Here is a 25,093-nt window from a genome sequence, read left to right on the forward strand (position 1 = left end):
TTTATAGTAGAATATCATTAAATAAATTTAGAAGGAATTGTGGAGCTAGAAAGCCACCATTTGGCAAATAATATAGTAATAATTCAGTCAAAATTATCAATGGATGTTTAGTGGGTGAAAGTTTGAAATATATATATGGTCTGAAAGGTCCCACAAGTGGAAGATACTACTTCAGTCAAATAATCAAAGTTAATATCACCAGTAATGAAGCAGATGGGTATCATTTGCCTCTTGATATGATCTGCTGAGAGGGACACAACATCACTCCTGTGATATTCCTGCCATACTGCATAACCTTCATCTAACCATGAGAAAATACCAGATGAACCCAAATTGAGGGCCCCTTTATAAAATACAGTTGGCTCTTCCTATCCACAGGTTCTGCATCCTTGGCTTCAACCAACCATGAATCGAAAATATTTGGAGAAAAAAAAAATTCCAGGAAAATGTTACGTGGCTGCTGACGTGTACTAAGTCGTTAGGCCTACAACAGTTGCATCTGTACTGAATGAGTACAGATCTTTTCTCGTCATCATTTCCCAAACAATACAGTATAATAACTATTTACATTTTCTTTATTTTAGGTATTGTAAGTAACCTAGAGATGATTTAAAGCATATGGGAGGGTTGTGTAGGTTATACACAAATACTAAGCATTTTATATAAGGGACTTGAGCATCGTTGGATTTGGTATCCGTGGGGGTTCCTTGAGCAAATCCCCTGAGGATGCCAAGAGAGGACTGTAACTGGCTTGTACTTTTCAAAAACATCAAAGTTATGAAAGACAAAGACAGACTAAGGAACCATTCTAGATTAAAGGAGATTTAGGAAACGTGACAACTGAATGCAATGAGAAATCCTGAATTGTAATCTGGGCCAGAGTTATTATTCTTTTTTGCAATAAAAGATATTATTGGGACAATAGGCTAAACATGACTAAGGTCTGTTGATTAGATACTCAATAATTCACATTGTAGTATTTAGGGTTAAAGTGGCATTATGTCTATAATTTACTTTCTTATGATTCAGAAGACAATTGCATACATATAATTCTACATATGAGAGAAATGGTAGGGTATATGTTAAAAACTGGGGAGTAGAGATGAAGGGCAAAGGGGAGTTTTTGTACTGTTCTTGCAGCTTTTCTGCAAGTCTGAAACTATTTTTTAAAAAATTGACAAAACAAAAACAATAAAAGAAAAAAACAGAAAACAATAAAAAAAGAAACAGAAAAACAAAGATCACCTGTAATTCCACTAAGTCTGTTTAAGTACACTTTTCTCATTTTTTTCCTCCTTTTGTAACCGGCCCCCCTACACTGAACAAATTTAAATGACTCTTATTAAGACTTTGAAATTCTGCTCTGATTAATATTTGTCTAATTTCTTACTTTTTTTAAATGACACATTGCTATCTGCTATCCAGCCATTGTTAATATAATGAGAATGGTTTGTGTGACATTGATGTAAGCTGGCAGCCAAGGAGAGAGGACTGGGATGCGCATGCGTGAACAATGACGACTTCACTGCACTAGTGAGTAGGGCACTGGACTAGTGAGTGAGCACCGAGTGAGCACATGCACTGTGTGGCCGTCGCATTCAAAATGACTAGTGAGTAGAGCAATGAATCTGCATCAAATTTTGCATTAAGCTTGAACATTCCTCTGCAGAAAGTATTTGGATGATTCAGAAGGCTTTCGGGGATGATGCAGTGAGGGCAGCGCAAACGCTTCAAAGACGGTGGAGAAGCTGTTGAAAGTGACCCATGTTCCGGAAGGCCTGCAACAAGCAGAGCACCTGAGAATGCTGAACGTGTACGAGCTGCAATCAATAAAGATCAGCGACTCTTATGCGAGGATTAGAAGCTGATCTGGGGATTCCAAAAACTACTGTGCCCAAGATTCTGATGCAGGATCTTGTATATTCTTCAATAAATGTCTCCATTTTTCATATTACGTGGCTGGATATTTTCTGGACAGACCTCATATGTCTATTGAGAGTAAGAGTTTTGAGAAGGAGAGAGAGAAAGTGATAAACAAAATAGAGAGCAAAAACTAAAGAGATCTTCTTTTTCTAATGAAAACTGATGTACTCTTAGTGTACTTTTCAAGTTCTTAGAGAAAAGAGAACTCATATAAGACAGCTTGAGTTTCCTCACATTATTTTGTCATTGTTTACACAGCATATACATTGCCATTTCCAGTTTTACTTCACTTTTGGTAATTAATCTGGTCCCTTAAACATAAATGTAAAACTCTTACGATTCTACGATAGTGCAAAGTCTTGGCATAAATGATGCTGCAAGGTGGCAGTTCTGGAGGAAGACCCATTGCTGTGTTTTGGCAAGTGCCTTAACAATGAGGTCTTCAGCTTTAGCTGCCTGGCCACGGCCCAAAGAAATCATGGTCACATGATTCGTTGTTCCTTTTAGCTCTTTTGCCAATCTCAGGAGAATATTGGTGAGGTCAATCCCTGTATAACAAAGTGGAGAGGTACATAAAACTGTAAGCTCATTTAATTCTCGCTTAAAAAACACAAGCAGCATTTATTGAGTGGTGGTGGGGGAAGGTGTAGCCATAGTGCAGAGACTACAGGCTTTGAAATTAGAGTCCAGAGTTCAAATTTTTACGCTACCACTTACTAGTTGGGTGATCTATGTTTCCTAACACGCCAGGATGATAATATCTAAGGACAGCAGCACCTGCTGGTTGTCCACTCCTGCATCTACTTATCCCTCTGTAGTCGTCCTCCAATGTCATTTGAGATGGTCTTGTACCTAGCTAACATACTACATTTTTAGCCTTTATTGCAGCTAGCTATGGACATCTAAGTTTTGTGATTAGGTTTAGGCAGTAAAAGTTTGTTGCAAAAGTGTTGTGTAATGTAACACTTTGGATACCTACTTAAAGAGAAGAGGTGTGCCTTTCTTCCTTGCTTCCATTCTATTGTTTAGAATCTGGACGAGATGGCTAGAGCCTTAGCCACCATCTTGGGTTAAGTGTTCCAGAAATGAGCAGTACCTATTATTAGTGGGTCTGGCATATAGCCAGGTGCTTTATACAGAAATGATCCAGGTGAGAAAGCCTTCAGGTGGAGGCACTCTGGACAAGGTTTTGCGTAACAGATCAAAGTTTGGAAATGGTGAATTCTAAAGACACATTTGATTTGGAGACTATGAAGGACAGAAGGTAAATAAAGAAAATATTTTGCTTAGGAGAAAACATTTTACTTGGGGTCTATAGAGCAAAGATTAAAAAAAGAAAAAAAAAGCATTTGGAGTTTTGAGGAATAGAAGGGCGGGATCAGCAGGGCCAGTTTCTGATAGTTTATTTTATAAGATATATTTCTGCAGAAGTCAATGTTAATTAAAATAGTTAATAAATGTAAGGGCAATCACAACTCTCAGATCAATAATATGTGTTTGAAAGGTATTTTCTGTGCAGGAAATTAGCACTGAATGATATATTTTTCCATACTTGTGAATGGGTTTTATTCCTCTTTATTCTTTTATATTTTAGAAAAATGTATTCTTAAAATATTCTTAAAGTTTAAGTTTTAATTGTTCTCTTTCCCAAAATATTTAAATTAGAATAGGAAAATATTTAAAACACCTGACTTCTCCACATTTTGGCTGATAGCGTATCATCATCTTAACTATTCACAAATATCTTACCATGAGAGTGAATAAGTACCAGCGGAGTTCTGGCATTGGATTGTTTATATGATTCTTTCAAATTAACTTCAGTTATTTGAAGATATTCGTTTCCCATTTTTTCAGTGATAAAGTTTCTTACTGAATTCTTTAAACGTTCTGGTCTAAGGATTTTTACCTAAAAAAATATGGAAGATAAAGTAAATATAAAAACCACCTAGGGGAATATTCCCTATGGTAAAATAAACAAAAATAAGAAATATTCATTTTTTAGCTTTTCAGCCAGAGTTTTCTAGTGTTCCTCCTGCTGGGAAAGTTTCATGGGAGAGAGTCTATGCATGATGGGGAAACTGTCACTATGCTCTTAGCCCTCATGGGACCCTTCCTAGATACCAGGACCACATTGTGCCTTTATCTCTTTCATGCTCTGAGTGAGGTCTCACTTTGGATGTAAAGATCCAAGTCATACTCCCTGATTCTGCAAAAGGAAACCTGTCCCCTGGGTTTCTTCCTGCTCTGCTATACATGTCCAGAGCAAGAAAACCCCATGGGTGCTGGAGAAATGAAAATCCAGGATAACACAACTGGAAGAGTGCTAATTTTCCCATTAATAAAATGGAGACAAACAGCATAATCTTTGTATGTTTAAACAAACAGAATGCAAATCTGAAAAGAACTCTAGATGGACTAAAAGATTTTGGAAACAGTATACGTGTAATTAGAGTTCAGGGTCTATTGGCGATCATTGCAAATTTCAGAATAAAGACCTTTCCCACAAAAACTGTTTGATACAAATCACATATATGCTATTTCTTTACATAAATCTTTCAATTTTCAGATTTTGGCTCAAAAATTAAGAAACCCAAACCAAACGTGTGTATGAATGTTCATAGCAGCATTATTCACAATAGCCAGAAGAAAATAACCTTTGTTGTCTATCAATGGATAAATGGATAAGCAGAACATGATATATACATACAATGGAATATTACTTGGCCTCAAGTAGGAAATTCTGAGACATGCCAAAACATGGATGAATTTTGAAAACATTATACTAACTGAAATAAACCAGACACGAAAAGACAAATATTACATGATTGCAGACAAAAAGTAGAATGGTGGTTGCCAGCAACTGCCTGGAGGAGGGAATAGGGAGTTATTATTTAACAGGTATAGAATTTCTGTTTAAAATGACAACAAAGTTCTGGAAATGGATGAGGTGATGGTTGCACAACATTGTGAGTATATCTTGTGCCACCGAATTTCACACTTAACACATTGACTGCCACACTAGAAAAAAAAAATTTTCCATGGAGCCATGGTGTTTTATTATAAAAATAGAATAAAAACTTCGAAAACAAAATGATCCTTTCTAAATAACGAAAAATTTGTTATTTTTTATTGTTTTCCGTGCATGAGTTATATGCAACTTGAAAAATAGTTCACACGGCTCCCAAGGTGAAGAGATGTGAGTTACATATGCTTCATGAGGCCCCGGGCTCAAAACCAGCATGAGTTAAATACAACTCAAAGGGCAGTTAATGTGTTAAAAAAAGGGTTAAAAGGGATTATTATGAGAATTAAATGAAATAATGTACGTATATTCTATTATTATAAAAAATATAAAACAATTCACTTTAAGATATAAGTATACACTGAATTAAAAAAAAATAGTGAATGGTATTCATTTTAGTTAAAGCCTTGGAAGTTGCTATGTTCTCAATGTTGGTGTCCCCGCCAAATTCATATGCTGGAACCTAATCTCCAACGTGATAGTATACAGAGGTGGAGCCTTAGGAGAGGATTAGGTCATGAGGGCTCTACCTTCATGAATGGGACTAGTGCCTTTAAAAGGCTTGAGGGAGCCTGTTTTTCAGCGTGAGGACACGGCAAGAAGAAGCCATCCATGAGGCAAGCCCTCACCAGACCCCGAATCTGCTGGTGCTTTGATATTGTACTTCCCAACCTCCAGAACTGTGAGCAATACATTTCTGTTGTTTATAAATTGCCCAATCTAAAGTATTTTGTTATAGCAGCCCAAATGGACTAAGACAGAAATCCTCTAAAAAAGATCTTCATAGGTTCAAATCCATATGTTTAGTGATAAATTGCACTTAAAAAGTTGAAGAAAATAAAACTGCAGGCCAATAAAAAGCATGTTTATAAGCCACATGCAGTCTTTTTTTTTTTCTTGTAGTCTCCATCTAGAGTGAATTTTAAAGTGTTGCAAAAATAAAATTTAGGGCAAAAATCAAAAGAAGGATTACGGGCTGTCTAGGCTGTCATTTTCAGGAAGTTAGTGGGAATGAGATGAAGGATTTTCCACTCACTAAACTAGAAGTTTAAAAGATTTTTCAAAGCAATAGGGAAGGATTTAGGATGATCTACTTGGGAAAGTGTAATATATTATGACTGGCAAGAACATAGATGTTAGGGCCAAACTGTCTGAGATTCAATCCTGGATCTATTAGGCAATTTATAAGCATTGGTTTCCTAATCTGTAAACTAAGGGAAATAAATATGCCTACCCTCCAAGACTATTATAAGGATTAAGCGGAATAATGTATGTAAAGTGCTTAACACATACTAAACTTTTTTTTTTTTTTTTGAGACAGAGCCTCACTCTGTCACCTGGGCTAGAGTGCCATGGCAAGAGCCTAGCTCACAGCAATCTCAAACTCCTGGGCTTGAGCTACCCTCCTGCCTCAGCCTCCTGAGTAGCTAGGACTATAGGTGCACACTGCTACACCCAGCCAATTTTTAAAGACGGGTCTCACTCTTGCTCAGGCTGGTCTCGAACTTCTGAGCTCAAGTGATCCTCCAGCCTCGGCCTCCCAGAGTGCTAGGATGACAGGTGTGAGCCACCCTGCCCGGCCCATACTAAACTTTTGATGTCTTAGGGGGCTCATAAATGACACCCCTGCACATCTCTAACCCACCAACCCCACCACCAGCTAGATTCTGAAATAATTGAGAAATAGAGGAGTCAGGTAAAATATCACCTTTATTAGTAATAAAGGCCATGTTGATGGATATAGATTAAGTGTGAGATAATACTATGTTTCCTGATAATGAACCTAGAATTAGACAGACTTACCTATTACAAGCAGTGCTGCTTAGCCATTGGTTTCCCCCTAAAGGACCAGGGTCTGTTCCTGTACAATTACGGCATGGAGAAGCAGAGCTTAAAGTATTCTCTTTGCAGGAGACAAATCCCAAAAGGGACAGAGAAGAAAGGGCTGAGCCATGAACTCTCAGTTCACCTCTCAAATTTATCAATCCTGTAAGTCCTCCTCCTCTCTAGGGAGGAGTGAATGAGGGGGCAGAGAGATGCTGGGAATGTTATTCTAATTGGACTCTTTCCACATGAAAGAAACATTAAGCGTGGAGTGCAAGTGCTTTCCTCTAACATTACCATTTACGAAATGTTAGCTTTTAAAAATCAATAGATTTTGCTCATAAAAATTTAATTTTGAAAGGTTTAAGTTACTAATAGTGCTCAAAACATTTATAATATTAATATTTTATCATAGCACATCTTACCAAAATAAGTCTTTGAAATGGAGTGAGTTTCTCCCAAGGAAAATTTATAGGATTACGCATTTCTTCATTTTCATTCAAAAGTTCAGCTGGATATCATTTAGAGAAAGAAACTGAGATTAACAATCAAGTGCTTTGCATCACCAAAAGATATAATGAAAATTTGTTATAAAACTGTTAAGTTTTTAAAAACTTGCTGACTTTTAAAGTGAGCTTGATCTCCATAGGATTTGAGGCATCGCTACCTATCCTTAATACCGCAAAAGAGGTAGACAGTAAGGTAGATTTAAGTTTCAACTTGGTCCCACTGAAGTGGCTTATGAATAGTGATATAACCAGATGGGGACAGGGAAAGGAATACCAGGAGAAGCAAAGGGCATAGCCAACATTTTATAACCGCTCCAGCACATGTGGTATTTTTCTGATGAACATAAACTAGTAATAACTCTAGAGGTTAGAGATTTCTATTCAAAACCTATCTGTAACAGACATAGGAAATGAGAATCGAATGAAAATGCAACAAGATTATGAAATTTTGAAAAATTAAATATCGTATCTATACGTTTTTTAATACTGACCCCTCTACCACTGCAGCAGAGTCCTACCGGATCACCTCTTGCAAGGTTGGAATGCTTTTCAGTTTGTTTCCAACTATCCCAGATGCAGTTATCATTTCTGCCTACTTTTTGTTTCTATGGTATTTTCCTAATGTCTAACTTTAAATACAACTTAGATTATAGAAATAGTTTTTCTGAATGTACCTAATATTGGTATGTTGATCTTAAAAAAAGCCCGTGATACACGGACATCTAGTAACATAGGGATAAATTTGGGGTTATTTACAAAATAAAAAGATCTTCACTTTACAAAAAGGGTCAGTAAAGAGTTCTTTAAAATAAAAATTACTGACTTGTATCTTATAGTCTAATAAATTATGGGTTCCAAATAGATTAGTGACAAAGGCAACAAAATAAAACAATGACTCGGAGAGAAAACTCTAAGAGAGGAGGCGACCTTCTTAATCAGAACTGGAAATCAAGAAAGTAGAAAAGAAAAAAATAGACACAATTGGCTAGACAAGCATTTAAACGTTTGTAGAGTACAGATACTATAAACAAATCCAATAGATAATGAACATATTTGGAAAAATTATTTGAATGAAGAGGTTAAAATACATAATAAGACAAAAAGTTAATTATATATAACGCTAATAGAATTATTTCAAATGGTCAAAAAGGAGATAAACAATATAGTAAAAAAAATGGGGTAAAGTACATAAACAGGAAATCTAAATGATCAACAAACATCAGAAAAGATACTTAAACTTGCTAATAGGGAAATTAAAATTAAAGTATTTTAAAATTTTCAGATGGGCAAAAGTTAAAATCAATACTCCTGTTGGAAAAGGGGCATTCATATTGCTAGTGGAAACATAAATTATCACAGATTTTTAAAGAAAGCAACCTAGCAGCAACTGTTAACATAAAAATGATTTACTTTTGACTCAGCAATTCCACTTCTGGTTATTTATACTATAGAAATAAAAACAAAGGAAATATGTGTAAGGATGTCTATGTTATTACATAACATAATTGTATATTATGGCAAAAATCTGGAAGCAAAGTGGAAAAAATGTAGAAGGAAACAAATTTAGGTTGTATCCTGAGTGGCGATGTTATGGGTGAAAGTGGCAGGGAAGAGCAGGGAGAAAAGTTCAAAATGAAAAAAGAAAAGGGAACATATGTGCTAAAAATAGCACATCATTTAACTTTAAAGTAAGATCCATTTCCCATATAATTTTTAAAACACCTATATGTTAAAATGAGGGATATATGTAGGTTTGTTCAGATTCAAAGTTCAAAACTAGTGTGTTGCAATGAAACTAGTGATGTATATTTAATCACTCCGAAATTCTGATTATTTATCAGGGTTTCTCATCAACAATAATGAAGTTCATAATAATCATTTCATAAGATTGTTATAAAGATTACATTTAGTAACGTGCATGCTTAGAACATAGTTATGTTTGTCCCTTCCATTTTTTCACAATATAAGATATTAAACTACACTTACAAATTAAAAATCTACACACACATGTACTTAAGTTACATTAAAACATTGAATGCTTTCTTACTTTGCTCTGGTGATTTTGTACTTTCCTCCAACGAAGCATGTTCTGAACAGAAAGCTGTGCTGATCAAAGAATAAACATTCTTACTGTTCTTGAAAGCATCCCATTGTGATATATTTGATAAAAGGGATTTGCATAAAAGTGAAAATGGTTTCAGTTGACTGCTGACGTATTGGCACTGCCTCCACCTGGAATCTGACAGCCACTGAAGATGTTGGTTTTTATGTATTGCAAACATGCCTAATAGGAAAGGAAAAATGATCGCATTAGAAGAGATAAAACCTTTACCTTTTAGTTACTCATTACAAGGTAGATAGTTAACAAATATTTGTTATTGAGGAAAAAGCTACTTTATATAAAAACCCATTACATAAAAGGTAATTCTTTTTATCGTGGTAAAAACACATTAACATAAAATCTATCATCTTAACCATTTTCAAGTGTATGGTTCAGTAGTGTTAAGTATATTCATATTGTTGTGAAACAGATCTCCAGAACTTTTTCTGTAAATCTCAAACTCTGTACCCATTACAAGTCCCCTATTGCCCCTCCTCCCAGATCCTGATAACCATCATTCTACTTTCTTTTTCTAGAAATTTGACTTCTTTAGTTACCTCATGTATAATAAGTGGAATCATATAGTATTTGCCTTTTTGTGGTTGGCTTATTTCACTTAGTATAATGTCTTCAAGGTTTATCCATTTTGTAGCATGTAGCAAGATTTCCTTCCTTTTTAAGACAGAAGAACATTCCATTGTATGTTTATGGCACATTTTGTTTATCCATTCATTCACTGGTGGGCATTTGGGTTGCTTCCACATGTTGGCTATTGTAAATGGTGCTGCTATGAATGTGCATGTACAAATAGTTTTTTCAGACTCTGCTTTAAATTATTTTGGATATATACCCAGTGCGGGATTGCTGGATCATACGGTAGCTATATTTTGAATTTTTTGAGGAAACTTCATACTGTTTTCCATAGTGGTTGCACCATTTTATAATCCCACCTTTGAGATCTTTTAGTATTTTATAAGGAGATAAGTTTTAATGAATTTTTAGTAAATCCAGAGTAATTACTTTTACTTACTATTAAGTCTAGCCTGGGATAATGCACTTTTAATATTTATCAATATGCCAGAATATAAAAAGATGTTCCATTCTTCTTCTGGTAGGGATCCAATGTCATCTTGCATTAGATTTTCATTAGCATTATTTTGCATGATTGCAGTGCAAAGTCGAAAAGAGAAGCAAAGCTTATCTTGATTAAATAGAGCTGAAGAAACCACCTATAGGGAAAATATAACTGCTAGACTAACTCAGCTAGATTAAATAAGTATGCAAAATTCACATCAAAAAATATCTCACCTTAAAAATATTTCTTGTCAACACATCTATTGCATTTTTAATATGTCCGTCTAAGGGATCGTTCTCACTTTCCAAGTTAGGTTCTTTTGAAATATTTGTAATCTTATGAACTTTTTTCAGAGACATTTTCTCCCTTTTTGAGTTATGTTCTTGTTCTTTGCTTTTGAAAACTACTGAGGAAACAAAAACTTGACGAAACCAGTCCAGGGAGAACTGGTACATGCAGTTGATTTGTGTCAGATCAGCAACTATGAAGTAGAGTAGGGCACCGCGGGTTGCAATGGGGAGATAGTTTTTACGTGTTGCTTGGATTTTACTTTCAGCTTCTTTTGTTGCTTTGATGCGCTTTGAAATTTCATTTGATGTCATTTTAGATTTTCTTAAGGTATCTATAATTTCCTCATCATCCAATAAAAATCCTAAAGACAAACAAAAAGTGAATTTTAATAAAAACTGTTGTAATATTAAATGGCTATTTCCTTATTCTGTACTCTTTATGTAAGACTTTTTACTGTTGGCTTTTTGTTGGTTTTATGTTGGAGATTGGCTCTTAAATGAAGTTAGATCATATTTCAAATATAATTTTTTTATTTCAGCATATTATGGTGATAAATTTGATTAATTAGCACACATACCCTACTTCCCACTTTCTCATCTCTTCTTTATATTACTTTAGTGTTTGTAGATTCTATTTTTATTACAGGCATATAATAAGTAACCATTCTATTATAAGGAATGCATTTCTACTGCGACTCACTATACACATAGAACATTAAAATAAAATTTCCAGGCTGGGTGGTGGTGGCTTGCCCCTGTAATACTAGCACTCTGGGAGGCCAAGGTGGGAGGATCACTTGGTTCAGGAGTTTGAGACCAGCCTGAGCAAGAATGAGACCCTGTTTCTACAAAAAATAGAAAAAAATAAGTTGGGCGTGGTGGCATGAGACTGTAGTCCCAGCTCCTTGGGAGGCTGAGGCAAGAGAATTGCTTGAGATGAGGAGTCTGAGGTTGCTGTGAGCTATCATGACACCACTGCATTCTAGTCAGGGTGACAGAGTGAGACTCTGTCTCAAGAAAAAAAATTCCGGAAAATAACAATTATGTCATTATTTCATATGATGTATTCTGATGTTTTGTATTCTATTCTATTTTATTAAACAAATAAAGCTGATCATGACCAATGAAATTCATTTCTCAATCCACTAATAGATTGCTACTCACCTTTTAAAAAACCATTTCTCTAGAAAACATAGATAATAATTCTACCCGCTTCAAATATTTAAGACAGCTCTCAGATTTCCATTATAAACCCTTCTATTTTATGGGATAAACATTCTCATTTTCCTCAACTGCCTTTTTTTATGATATGATTTTTAGACTCCTCACCATCTTTGATTCTTGCCTATGAACTCACTTTAGTTTGAAAAGAGCCTTCTTAAAATACGGAATCCAGAAGTAAACACAGTATTTCAGGTTGATATGACCATTGCAGGGAATAATGAAACCATTATCTTCTACAATCTGGATACCATATTTGTATTGATGCAGATGAAGCTTTTTAAGTAATGTCTGGACCTGGGTCGTGGGTTCACAGTACTCGCCCCACCGCATCACTTCCCACAGGGACTGAGGAGTCACACCAAGGATAAAATATTTACAAAGAGGCAATAAAAATGGCCAGTTTTACTAAAAATTACAAAGGGGGAGGAAAAATTATATATAGAATCAAGAAGTCTTTTTATTTAGTTAGTTGTCAAGAAAAATTTTTATTAAAACCACTATTAGTAAAAGGTCACAGTCTTTTAAAAATATCCCAGACTCTAATACAGGGAACAAGTGATAGGAAACACACACCAAAGGCATCGTAAAAGCATATAGTGCTTTGATGTGTGTTGTCTTAAACAACTTATCACTTGTCTCATTAAATCCATTTTTTGTCCAATTTAGGCAAAGGTTATAGCAAAATGTGACATTTGTTACATAAGTGGTTTATAAAGTGGGAGTGGCTGTGCTTCTGAATCTTGTTAGACCAATTGTACAACCTTCTATGTATATTGTATGTACCTGGATGTTTTGCTCCCTAGGAGGTTACCAGCTTGTGGCTCCAATTTTGTAAGAGAAACAGATATAGAAAACTTGTCCATGTAACTAGTCTTGTCATTAACAGAACCATGGTTTATTCATGTGTTATAAAGAAACATCTTATTAGGTATAATTAACACAGAAAAGGAATAAAGTCATATTGTTCCAGGCATAGTAAACAAATATACTTCAAAGTAAAGATTTGCCTGTATTTCTAAGATATAATTAATTTTGAGCTCTTTTTTTTTTTTTTTTTTTTGCAAATATGGTGGCAAAAATCAAGTTATAGACTCCCTTTCTTTTAAAAAATTCTCCACTTAACACACATCTCTTTTTGGATTTGGGTCAAGACAATGGCACACTAAGGCAGCAACATGCTGGAAGATACCTGAGAGGAAAGGCTCGCCTTCCCAACTACCTTCCCTACATAAAACATTTTTTTGTTTGAGGTTTTAATGACAAAATGTGAAGTCTTATAAGATCTTAAAATAATCATTTCCCAAAACTAAGATGGTTGTATGCTGTAAAAACATTAGTTCTTTATCAAGGTTAAGAACATGCTCAACAAGTCAGTGCTTCTGCACATCTCAGCAGATCTTAGAGTGGCAATACTGGAACTCCTCATCATAGCCATTCTTGTTTTGGGCACAAGGCTCATAGCAAAGGGCTTTTGGTTGCAGCACTTCATCAGGGAAGGGATGTCAGTGTTAAGGTAAACACCTAACAGTGGAGAACCATATCCTTTCAGTGGGAGGGTTTATAACCATAACATGGGGAAAGCTTAAATTCATCACTGTACTTTAACTGGCAGATTGTTCTGCTCCCAGGAAGTCTAAGACAGCACTGTAAACGTGGTTCCAGTTCTGGATGATTTTAAGGAATGGTCCTCCCCTAGGTGGTTTGGCCTCCTTGGGGTTCCTGCGAGTGACGGCTGGAGGAGGAGAAAGAGGGTGTGTGGACCAAGGCTGTGGAAGGGGGACCCACTGCATCCCTGCCCCCAAAGTACCAGTGCTAACACATGGTTGGTGTCATCCCAGGTATCTCTCCCTACACACGTGCAGACAGAATGGTAGATGGATGGATTGATCAATAGATAGATTTTTTTAAAATGAGAAATGGATCTTACTATAAATACTATGTTTTAAGTAACTAGTAAATTTACCTTTACTAGAATTGAGAAAAACAACCAATAGAATTGCTGAATCTGATAGAATTGCTGAGATAAACATTTCTTGATGACAACAGATATTATTTCCTAAAACATTATTCTAAAGTTATGAGAAAAGATTATGAAAGCAATTAAAATATTGAATCATTATTTTTAAAAATGAAGATATGCATTTCAATTTTAAATACCATGGATTGACTTCTCTGCATGAAATATGAGGTGACTGCACTCAGATTTCCTTCCACTTTCTGATTTTGATTGCTTATTTGGTGAGATTTCATCACCAAATAGTATTTATTTGTTTTATTTTTAATTCTTGGGTTCTTTCATGTTTGAAAATGGTCAAAATTGCTTCTGGGGAAAGGCTAATCCACGCCCTATCAAAACTTTCTGTTTCTTCCCTTTTCACAAATTATATTCTTATTTATTACTATTGGTAAATTTTTGCCTTTTTTTTTTTAAAAAACCTAGTTTTAAATTCATTTTACTAAAGTATCTGGTAACATTGGGCTTGCATCCCAGACCATGGGTGGACCTTTAGATTAGACAACTAATATTTAATCAGTAGTGAACATTATAATTGTGTAGAGAGCTTAAAAAATAGATACAAGCCAGGGCCCCATTTGTAGAAGTTCAGATTCAATAAGTCTGTGGTGTTACCCATTGGGTATTTTTTAAAAAGAAAAAAAGAAAGAAAATCAATAAACTCCACAAGTGATTTCTATACATACCTTTAATTGAGAATCAAAGTGTTTGAGAAACTTTAAAGTCCTGATGAGTCACAAGTTAAAACAGAAAGGCAGTCCATTGTTAGATAAGCTGTATTTTATCATGGTTGAGTTAGGGGCATACATTAGTGTGATCCAGGAATTTAAGTTTAGTTCCTGTAAAGACTATGGTTTCTTAGCTATTTCTTGTGACAAAAAGGAAAATATTTTCTACTGCTATTTTGAACAAATAGTATACTTTAATGGGATATATAAAAGTCATTGGATTGTTCCCTTTTGAAAGATCTTTTGGTTATTAATACTTGGGGAAAACCTAATCTTTCAGTCTCTGTAATCTAACCTGAGACAGGTAATGGATGTCAGGTAGCTGAAGTGCAGGCACAGAGCCTAGGTCGGAACTAAGCAGCCACTGTAAGTTTTGTCTTACAACTTACATCAATTATATGGTGGTAGATGTACTATGAAATAATGAGCTAAAGCAAAGGTGGAAACTGAGGAACATCAAACTTCACCATGGTTAAGTTTAGAAATGGGGTGGTTCATCTTCATTCATCAGTTACCTGGTGGAAATGGAGACCTGGTATTTTTGGTACCAAGTCAGAATATGGACCTTATTATTGTCCTTCACAAAGGTCTCAGTATCACTAAATATCTTGACTAACCTTGTATTTTCTGAAGTAAATTTAATGCTTTTTCCTCTAGTTCTTCAAGAGTTACAGTATCAAGGGAAATATTCTCCAATAACTGGGAACGCTGATCTTCTAAATGAGGAACTACATGAGTTACCACAGTAGATAAGAGTTGATCTTGCAAACCTTGGAATGTTACCGTGAAGTTGACCAGAGTAACAAAGTTAGAAACTGATGGATGAAAATGGGGGTTGTCTATGGCTGTAGACAAATACAACCTAAACATGAGAAAGGCATCAGTTATTCAGAGAACATACAGATGAAAAAAAAAATGAAACCAGTTCATATAAGAATGCAAAAAATACTTATCCTGGAAGTAAACAAGATTAATTTTTAGTGTTACTCAACTTTGTACACAAAGCAGGCTCTCAATTTACACTATGTGAATACATTTACTATTTAAGACTTAAAAAATACAACCATAAATTATGTCCACATTATATTTGGTTTACGAATAAGGACAGAGTAAAGAAAAATGCCAAATAGTAGAAGTTTTGACTTGCCACTTAGTTCATTGTAAAGACTGTAGTTTTTATCCTGAGTGAGTGGGAAGCCAATGGAGGACTTGAGGAGAGGAGTGACGTGATCTTTTCAAACTGGATCTCTCTAGGGGTATCACGAGAGTAGCCTGGGTAGAGGGGGAGGGGAGCCAGGCACACAGGATGGCATAAGAGACATTGGAGCCTCACAAGGAAGGAGGGTGGGAGGTGGTGAGGGAGGAAAAATTACCTATGGGGTACAATGTATACTACTCAGGTGATGGGTACACCAAAAGCCCAGACTCCACCACTATACAATATATACTTGTAACAGAATTCAACTTGTACCTCCTAAATCTATTAAAATTAAAAAGAGGAAGAAAAAAAGGATGTATAGTGCACAATTTAAAAATAATAATAAAATGTCACTATCTCTTTATTGTAAATTCCATATAGCCAGTTGATTCTCATAGAACACTTCCATTGATTTCTGCCAAACTCCTATATCCATAGCCAGCCTATGGTTTGACAATAGAAATTGTATTCCAATCCACTCACTTTTTTTCCCAATAAACTTATTGTCACTAACAACAACAAAAGGAGTCAGCATTACTCGGTCAGAAGTCACCCTGTTAGAATTCCTGTGAAGAAGTTAAATGCACTAGGCTAGGGATTGTTAGTCTTCTAATTTCCCTTGCTGATAACTTGCTATCCTATTGGCAATCCTTTGATTATGAATTGACTTCCCTGTTGCTTTGCCTACAAGGAGAGAATGCACATTAACAACTCAAATATCTTATTTCCTCAGGAATCATATTTTTGTGGTAATCAAATTTGACCGTATGAGGGCTGTCTGGAAAGTATCCAGCCAAATAGAGACATTTATTGTATTAACAATGACTGAATAGTTTCCAGACAGCCCTGTATACTACACTGCTTTGTGAAATTGGCTAGTAGGAGCTGGTTTCCTGGAGTCCCATTACTGCTGGGAACATGGATACCATGTTTTTAGCTCCCTAGGCAAAATCTTTTTGCTCTAGATATTAATTACGGATTTTTTTTAAAGCAGTAGGAAATTTTCTTGCCCAAGTAAAATGTTAGGTGAACAGATCAAATAGGGCCAGGTTTCCTGCTCGTTGCCCTCCTTGCGTAGCTTATGAGAAATCTTTATGGAATCCACAGGTTTCAACATGCACAGTTTAAAAAGTGTTGATTTGGAGTGAATTGATAAGTAAACATCTGTCCTCTATTCTGTATACTGATGACTGTGTCAACACAAAACTGAAAAGAATATTCCAAATAATGTCTTACTTTTTCCTCCAGGTAGAAGCTTATCAGGACTGAAATACAAGGCCTTGAATATTATCTTTAAAAAATAAACATTTGATTCAGTTTAACTATAAGAGACATTACCTAAATTTGGGATTGTATTCAATCTCAGAATCATCAACTTTTATGAAATATTGTCCTCGTTTCTGATAGATATCCTTCTTTAAAATTGCCTTTAAACCAGAGGCTAATGTTTCCTGGAGATTCTGAAAAACCCAATAGACAAAAATAAGAAAAATCACCTTAAAATGAATTGGTTGAAAAGACATGGCATTTAAAAAAGAGCTTCTCTTACAGACAGATCTAACGGAATTGAACATTGAAACCTCACTGTATGTACATATATAAGTATGTATGTTTCATTATCTTTTTCCTGACAGTTACCTGTCACTTAAAACTTGTAGTTTTTATACTCAGTGCATACAATACAGGTGTCAGCTGTATAGAAATATAGAAACAAGGGATTAAGCCATATTGCCCAAATACCTGCAAGAGGACACTACCTCCTGTTTTCATAGCATTTTCAATTTTTTTGGTGTAATTGCTATCCTCAATGGAGAGCTCCTGCAGCCTGGATCCTTCCGTCTGATGGATCCAGTTGTGTGCTTGCTTATGTGGGTCAATCAGCAGTGGCCACTGCTGGCAATTCTTGATCAAGATGGCATTCTCTGTTGAATGCTGACCAAGAGGTAGCCCTTGATTATGCCATTGGCTGATCTGGAATGAAATCATTAGGACTTTAACTATTTCATAAACTTCTTCACATCGTTGGTATCTTACAGGGTACTAAATAATCCTACAGGATCATGGCCTTTAGAAATTCAAATAATCTTTAAAAGGACTAAAGAAGTGACCAATTAAAGCAACTTGGATATGAAATTCTTGGTGAGTAATTATTCACTAAATTCCAGTTTTCTATTCATCAGTAAGGATATTTGTAATGCCCATCACAACAAAGACACTGTGAGAGACAAAAGAAATGTAAGATAGAGCACCTGTTTCCAAGACTATCAGACTCTAATGCATCCATGAAACGTGTAACAATATAGGATTATACAAACATAATAATAGCTACTCTATTTTGTGCCTACCACCTGCCAAGCGCACATATTCATTATCTAGTGAAATTACTAAAACGACCCTCATTTCTCAGGTGGGAGAACTGAGGCTAAAAGAGTTAAGTACTTGCCTATAGTCATGCTGTCAGCATGACTACGAGCAAGAGCTATGATTTGACTAAGAAGCTGACTCCAAGCCTGATAAGCATCTCACTCTTTACATGGCCTCTCTTTTCCTGCCACTCCTATTTCGTGGCAGTATCAGCAGGTTGGGAGAAAAAAGTCAAGAAGGCCCGTGAAGGTAAGAGAAGGAATAGGATACCAGGAAACTTTCCAGGAAAAGGAAGCAAGGGGTTCTTTGGGAGAAGCCAAAGATACTTTTCAGTTTTGGAACAGAATATAAAGGATTTTTTGTTTAAGCCTATGCATGCTTTCAAATTCAACATAAAAGGAAATAGGAAAGACGATGAAGAATCCTACAAAGTACAAGTATTCCTGTTGGTTGGAGTGTAGACTCCATTTGAACACAGGCAAAGAAGACAGGAATAAATGTTGGTGTGGTGAGAGAAATACACCCCGAGCCCAATAGCAAAGTAGAGTTTCTATTTTCAAAAACAAATCATTCTCCTGACTTTTATGCTTTTCTTTATTTTACTTATGTATGTATTCCTAAACATGATAGTTTAGTTTTGCCTATTTTTGAACTGTAGATAAGTGAAATCTTATATCTTTTTTTTGTGTCTGGCTTCATCCATGTTGCTGCGTAGCTATATTTATTCATTCTCATTGCTGTAGAGTTATCAAAAGAATTTGGGGAAAAGATCCAAGACCCAAATTATACACACACCCCAAATCCAAATCAACAATAACAGCCACTTAAGTGGATAATAGAAATATGTTATTACCTCATATTTTTGTGCCATGACTTTAATTAAAGAAAAGTTGGAAGACAAAGAAATGCCATATTCAATGCAAAAATTCTCCCATTTATTCACAATCAACTGGCGAAATTCTGGTGTTAAAACTCCACTGTAGACAATGCATGCTGCTGAAAGAAGTATGTCACCCAAAATTCCTCCCAATTTGGTATCTATTTGATTCATTATTTCTTGCCATTGAGTCTAAATGTTAAAATAAAAATGAGTTATTTGACATAAAATATACTATTATGAGATATTTTAAAAATGAATGGTCGCCAAGTTGGACCCACCATTGCTATTACTATTACTGTTCTCAAGCTGTAGCTATATAAAAATTAATAATGCATAATATTTAAAAATGAGCTGTTTTCTCAGAGGAACACCAGTCTTGTTCTTGGGTTTGTCAGTAGTTTCATATTTGCTAAGACAAATAGCCATTTTAAATCCTTTGTGTACTAAAGCAAAATAATTTTAAAAATATAAATTCATTGTATTATTAACAGTGTTCAATAATAATAGCAACAATATTTACTGAATCTTTACCTATCTGCCATACAAATCTCATTTGACACTTTCAATATCCTCTTAAGTAAACCCTATTGACTTCATTTTATTAATAAGATCAAGAAGGTGAAGTTTAGAGAAGTTAAAAAACTTGCTCAAGATCACAAAGCTTCTTAAGGGTGTATCTGGGATCTGAACTCATATTCTCTGGCTGTACAGACTCTCTCTTCAATCATGTATATGCTTGACTGGTCAATAAATAAAGCATATTGAGCAAGAACCCTCTCTTCTGGAAGCTTAAAATCTGGGATAATGTGGATGTTCCACTGTGTGTTCTCAATATACACACTTGGCTCTCAGAGACACCAATTAACTTTTGAGGGCTATAATCTCCCTTTGATTGGTCTGATCTCATGACCTCCTTCTCACTGCTTTTCTAAGACATGTATTTATTTAGGAAATTAAGCTAAATTAAAATTATCTTGAGAATTTTGTAACATCCCTTGAGATAGCTGCAATGTAACTAAATCAAGGTCCTAGTCAGCTTAAGTAGGTATTCAAGTACAGAGAAGGCAGATGCATTAGAGGAGAAATAAAAAGATGAGGTAAAAAGTCAGGAGATTGGCAGAACAAAATAAAATTTTCCTTTTCCTTCCTAATGACACCTCCTCCCTTTCAGCCCCACTCATATTTTATACATTCAGCCTAGATTGTTCCAGTGCTAGAAAAGGAAAACTAATGGTATACTCATTGAAAGGTTACTTTGGGCCTCATCAGACAAAAGTCCTAGGAACAAGAGAAAATAACTTCGGATCACTGTAGTCTATTACTTCTGTTTTAAGACTACTTGAACAGGATTTCTTTATTTTATCTTCATAGGACTGTCTACTGATTTCAATAATAAATTGGCTAGTAAGATAGTTTTATTAATAGAAGATATATGATACAGCCTGCAGTAAAAATAACATCTTGGGGTTTGTCGAACCCCATAGAAATTGATGAAGCAGATATAAAACCAAGGGAAGTCATGCCTTCTCATCTTCCAGGACAGTTAGTAAGACTGATGCATACTGCAAACGCCTGCTGGCCATTTTTCTCCGTTTTGCTAAGAGTTGTTTTTCAGCAACGGTATCTTTGTAGGCTGCCTGCAGAAACAGCAAATGCTCTTCAACCTGAAAGACAATTAATTTGTTATTGAGAAAAAAATCTTATGCTCATCTTGCTTCATGTTCTATAAATGACAGGTAAACTCTGAAGTGTAGTGTGTAACCACTTCATTTTCACATACTAGAACATCTTCCTGGAACAAATGTACACTGTAAAAATGAAATGATGCCTTGATATTGAAGTTTATATTTTTTAAAATGGCTTCTTCCTTCCTCAATAGGCTTTTATAATTTCCCTTGTGATTTCTTCTTTGATGCATTGGTTGTTTAAGAATATGTAATTTTCCATTTTTTTCTGTCATTGATTTTAAACTTGATTCTATTGTGGTAAGAGAAGATATTTTGTATGAAATCTGTTGAAATATTTTGTGTCCTAACATATGGTCTATCATGGAGAATGTTTCATGTGCCCTTGAGAAGAATGTGTATGATGTTGTCGTAGGTGGAGCATTCTGTGTATGTCTGTTAGGTCTAGCTGGTTTACCGTGTTGTTCAAGTTCTCTATTTCCTTGTCTTCTCTCTGGTTGTTCTATCTGTGATATCTTTTTAAATCCATGATTTTTGGCTTGTTTAAGCTTTCAAGCTTTTTTTTTTTTTTGATTGACATTTAGTGACTAAAAATGTCCTGGAAAACAAGGCATATTATCCAGTTTCTAAATTTATATTCATAAAGTTTCTAGTAATTGTTGCAAAAAAGAAACAGATACTTTCATTAAATTAAAAATTATTATTTCTTGAATGCCCTGTTTTTCCAAATTGTATAATGTTTAATTTTTTTCTTAAAATTCTGAAGGAAACTTTTCCTTTTGTGGGTCTGTTCCATTCATTATCTTTTATGTGAGACAGAAATAAGGCTGATATTCAGTGTTATATACTATGTTGGCATAATAATTGTTAAAATGTTGACATATTTCTGCAGTGGTTGCTAAATGGTCCTGTCCCATGCCCCAAGGATCACCTCTGTACCCACACACTGCCCACCCCAGCCCCATACCTTCTCTTCAAACTCAGCCAGAGGCCTCTAAGACTCTGCTCCTACCCCATGACAAGTGTCCATTCTGATTGTTTGGTGCCTGTGCCATGCTGGTTGCTAAATATTTTGAATAAAAATATATCACTTCTGTATAGAAATATTTTATAGTATAATAGTTAGGTAGGTGGGGTTTAGAGTTAGACAGACCTGGGTTAGAATGTGGGCACCATTCACTTAGTAGCTTGAGATCTTGAACAAATTTATTAAGTCTTTCAAATTTATTTTCCCCAATTTTAGGCATCTACTTCTGAATGTTGTTTTGAGGATTAAATGACAAAATGTATATAAAACACTAGCATAGTGCTTATAACATAGTAAGTGGTCAATAAATGTTAGCTATTATGAGAGCCTATCAAAATAAAACTATATAGACTATAAGCTACAATAAAGCATTAACAACAAAATGACATATCAAAATAAAGTAAATTCAGTTCAAATTTGTTTATTTCCTTAAAAAATCTCCAATAATTTTTATATATTTGAGTTTGCAAGAAAAGGCTGCTGGACCAGGCAGGTAACATAAATTACTGAAGTGGGGCCGATTATAGCCAAATGAGGATGTTAGTCCAGGGCTGCCAGATCTTCTGAGTTTTCAAAAGAAGATAGAAATTCAGATTTTAAATGAAATCCCGAGATTTTTAAATGTTGATAACTACATCAAAACATGGGGGCGAGGGGTGGGGAGACTGTATGGGCCAAAAGATATCAACGGATTGAATTTGCCTGCTAGTGTGCCATCTCTGAAGTAAATTACTTTATCCACTCTCAAAATGTATGTGAGCTAAATAGGTGATAGGGATACCAATTTTAATTCTAGGTCTCTTAATGATAATGATACTCTTAATTTAAAATCAAGATATTTAAGAAATAATCATTCCTTTACAAAGCAACAGAGTAATTGATATAAACAAGTTAAGTACAATTTTTTAAGAACACAGACTGATACTGTTTAAGTCTTTGGTAGAATGACGTTCTAAAGATCTCCTGGGGGAAATTTGGCAAAATGGTAAATTAAAATATTATTAAAATAATAATAATTAACATCATTGAATGTTTTATTATGTGGCAAACACTAAGAACTTTACATATAGCATCTATAATATTTACTTAAGCCTCACAATTAATCTCTTCACTACCTATATTAATATCCCCATTTTATCTTTAACTGATAAGCTCTACTGATATAATGACTTTTTCCTGATGTTTTTGTCTAGTTTATAAAGGTACTGAGAATTTAACAAGTAAAAAACTCTTCTTACCAGCTGTAAGCCTCTTTGTTTTTCGGCCAATTTTTGTCGTGCAATTTTAAGGACATTTTGAGCTTCAGTTACTTGGATTTGTTTAGGTCCCACCAGCTTAAAGAGAATGTCAGAACATTAAACAGTCAAAAAAAAAATCAGACTTGCTGTTAAAAATGTCATTTATATTTGAAAGACATTTATAGGGGGGGGGTGGAGCAAAATGGCCGAATAGAAATCTCCAGCGATCGTCCCTCTGCACAAACAACAAATTCAGCAACTGTCCATGTAAGCAAGCATGTTCAGAAGAACCAAAAATCAGGTAAGTGATCATGCTACCTGGTTTTAATATTATATCAAGGAAAAAAGCACTGAAGAGGCCAGAAAAGATAATCTTGCATTGCCTACGCCACCCTCCCCCATCCCCTGGCAGTGCTGTGCCTGCACGTTGAGTGGAGACAGAATCTGTGTGCCTAGGGCTAAGAGAAGTGACTGTGGGACTTTGCATTGAAACTCAGGGCCACCCTGGCACAGGGGAACACAGCACGGTGCAGAATTCTGCCAGTGCCCATGGAGGGAGCATTTAGACCATGGCCAGAGGCCTGGCCAGAGGGAAATTCTCCACCTCAAAACCTGAATTCTGGCTAGTCCCACCACCAGCTAAGAAAAAGTGGCCTGGGGCCTGGACTAAATTCTTAGGGCAATTGGGCCACAAAGGCTGCAATCCTTGGGTGATTCCTATGGCAGTGCTGGCTTGGAGCCAGTGGACTTGGGGTGCATGTAACCCAATGAGACATCAGCAGGGACAGCCAAGGCAGTGCCTATGTCACCACTCCCCCAACTACAGGCAGCACAGCTCAGGAGAGTCTTCTTCCACTTCAGGAAAGGAAAGGGAAGAGCTCAGAGAACTTTTTTTTGCAGCTTGGGTACCAGCTCAGCCACAGTAAAATAAGGTAACAAGCAGACTCCCGAGGCCCCTAACACCAGGCCTTAGTTCCTGGATGGCATCTCTGGATCTACCCTGGGCCAGAAGGAAACAAACCGCCCTGAAGGGAAGGAGTCAGTCCTGGCAGGATTCACCACCTGCTGACTAAAGAACCCTTGGGCTTTGCACAAACAGCAGAGGTGGGCAGGAAACAGTCACACCACAGGCTTTGGGTGAGACTGAGCTGGCTGCAGGTATGACCTAGTGCTGGGGGCCACGAGGCAGTGCTCACATCACTCCTCCCCCAACTCCAGCAGCCCAGCACAGAGAGTGAGGGACGAGAGTGAGAGGTTTTACCTGGTAATCCAGAGAATGCTCGTGTATCTTACCCAAGTCCACCAAGGCAGTACCACCAGCAGTCCACAAGAGTCACAGCATTACTGGGTTTGGGGCACCCCTAGAGCTGACATGGCTGTAGTCACCAAAGACTTACATCACAACACTTCATTCCCTTTGAATATTGGGAAAGCTTTCTCAAGAAGGATGGGTTCAAACAAGCCCAGACGGCAAAGATTAAAATAAATACCTAACTCTTCAATGCTCAGACATTGACAAACATCCATAAGCATCAAGAACATCCAGCAGAACATGACCTCTCCACATGAACTAAATAAAGTATCAATGACCAATCCTGGAGTGATGGAGGTATGTGACATTTCAGGTAAAGAATTCAAAACAGCTATCCTAAAGAAGCTCAATGAACTTCAATACAATAGGAATTCAGAAGCCTAATAGAAATTTAACAAAGAGCTTGAAATAATAAAAAAAAATCCAAGCAGAAATTAGCAAGCATAAGAATTCAACTGACAAAGTGAGAAAAGCATCAGAGTCTCTTAACAGCAGAATTGACCAAGCAGAAGAAAGAATTAGTGAGCCTGAAGACAGGCTATTTGAAAATACACTGTCAGGCCGGGCACGGTGGCTCACACTTGTAATCCTAGCACTCTGGGAGGCCGAGGCGGGTGGATCGTTTGAGCTCAGGAGTTCAAAACCAGCCTGAGCAAGAGCGAGACCCCGTCTCTACTAA

At 36.0% G+C, this 25,093-nt stretch overlaps 1 protein-coding gene across 1 annotated transcript in view; it reads right to left on the reverse strand.

Moving 5' to 3' along the window:
• The window catches only part of DNAH14 (dynein, axonemal, heavy chain 14), a 324,896-nt gene that overhangs the window by 37,630 nt on the left and 262,173 nt on the right, over positions 1 to 25,093 (reverse strand). The window contains 12 exon segments of the mRNA XM_012644036.1: positions 2,261 to 2,471; positions 3,673 to 3,829; positions 7,195 to 7,280; positions 9,326 to 9,562; positions 10,410 to 10,608; positions 10,688 to 11,106; positions 15,328 to 15,572; positions 17,247 to 17,368; positions 17,649 to 17,879; positions 19,126 to 19,341; positions 20,676 to 20,816; positions 23,103 to 23,198. Of these exon segments, the coding sequence (XP_012499490.1) occupies positions 2,261 to 2,471; positions 3,673 to 3,829; positions 7,195 to 7,280; positions 9,326 to 9,562; positions 10,410 to 10,608; positions 10,688 to 11,106; positions 15,328 to 15,572; positions 17,247 to 17,368; positions 17,649 to 17,879; positions 19,126 to 19,341; positions 20,676 to 20,816; positions 23,103 to 23,198 (2,360 nt within the window).

This window comes from Propithecus coquereli, unplaced genomic scaffold (genome assembly GCF_000956105.1).
Source record: "Propithecus coquereli isolate 6110/MARCELLA unplaced genomic scaffold, Pcoq_1.0 Scaffold205, whole genome shotgun sequence".
NCBI lineage: Eukaryota > Metazoa > Chordata > Mammalia > Primates > Indriidae > Propithecus > Propithecus coquereli.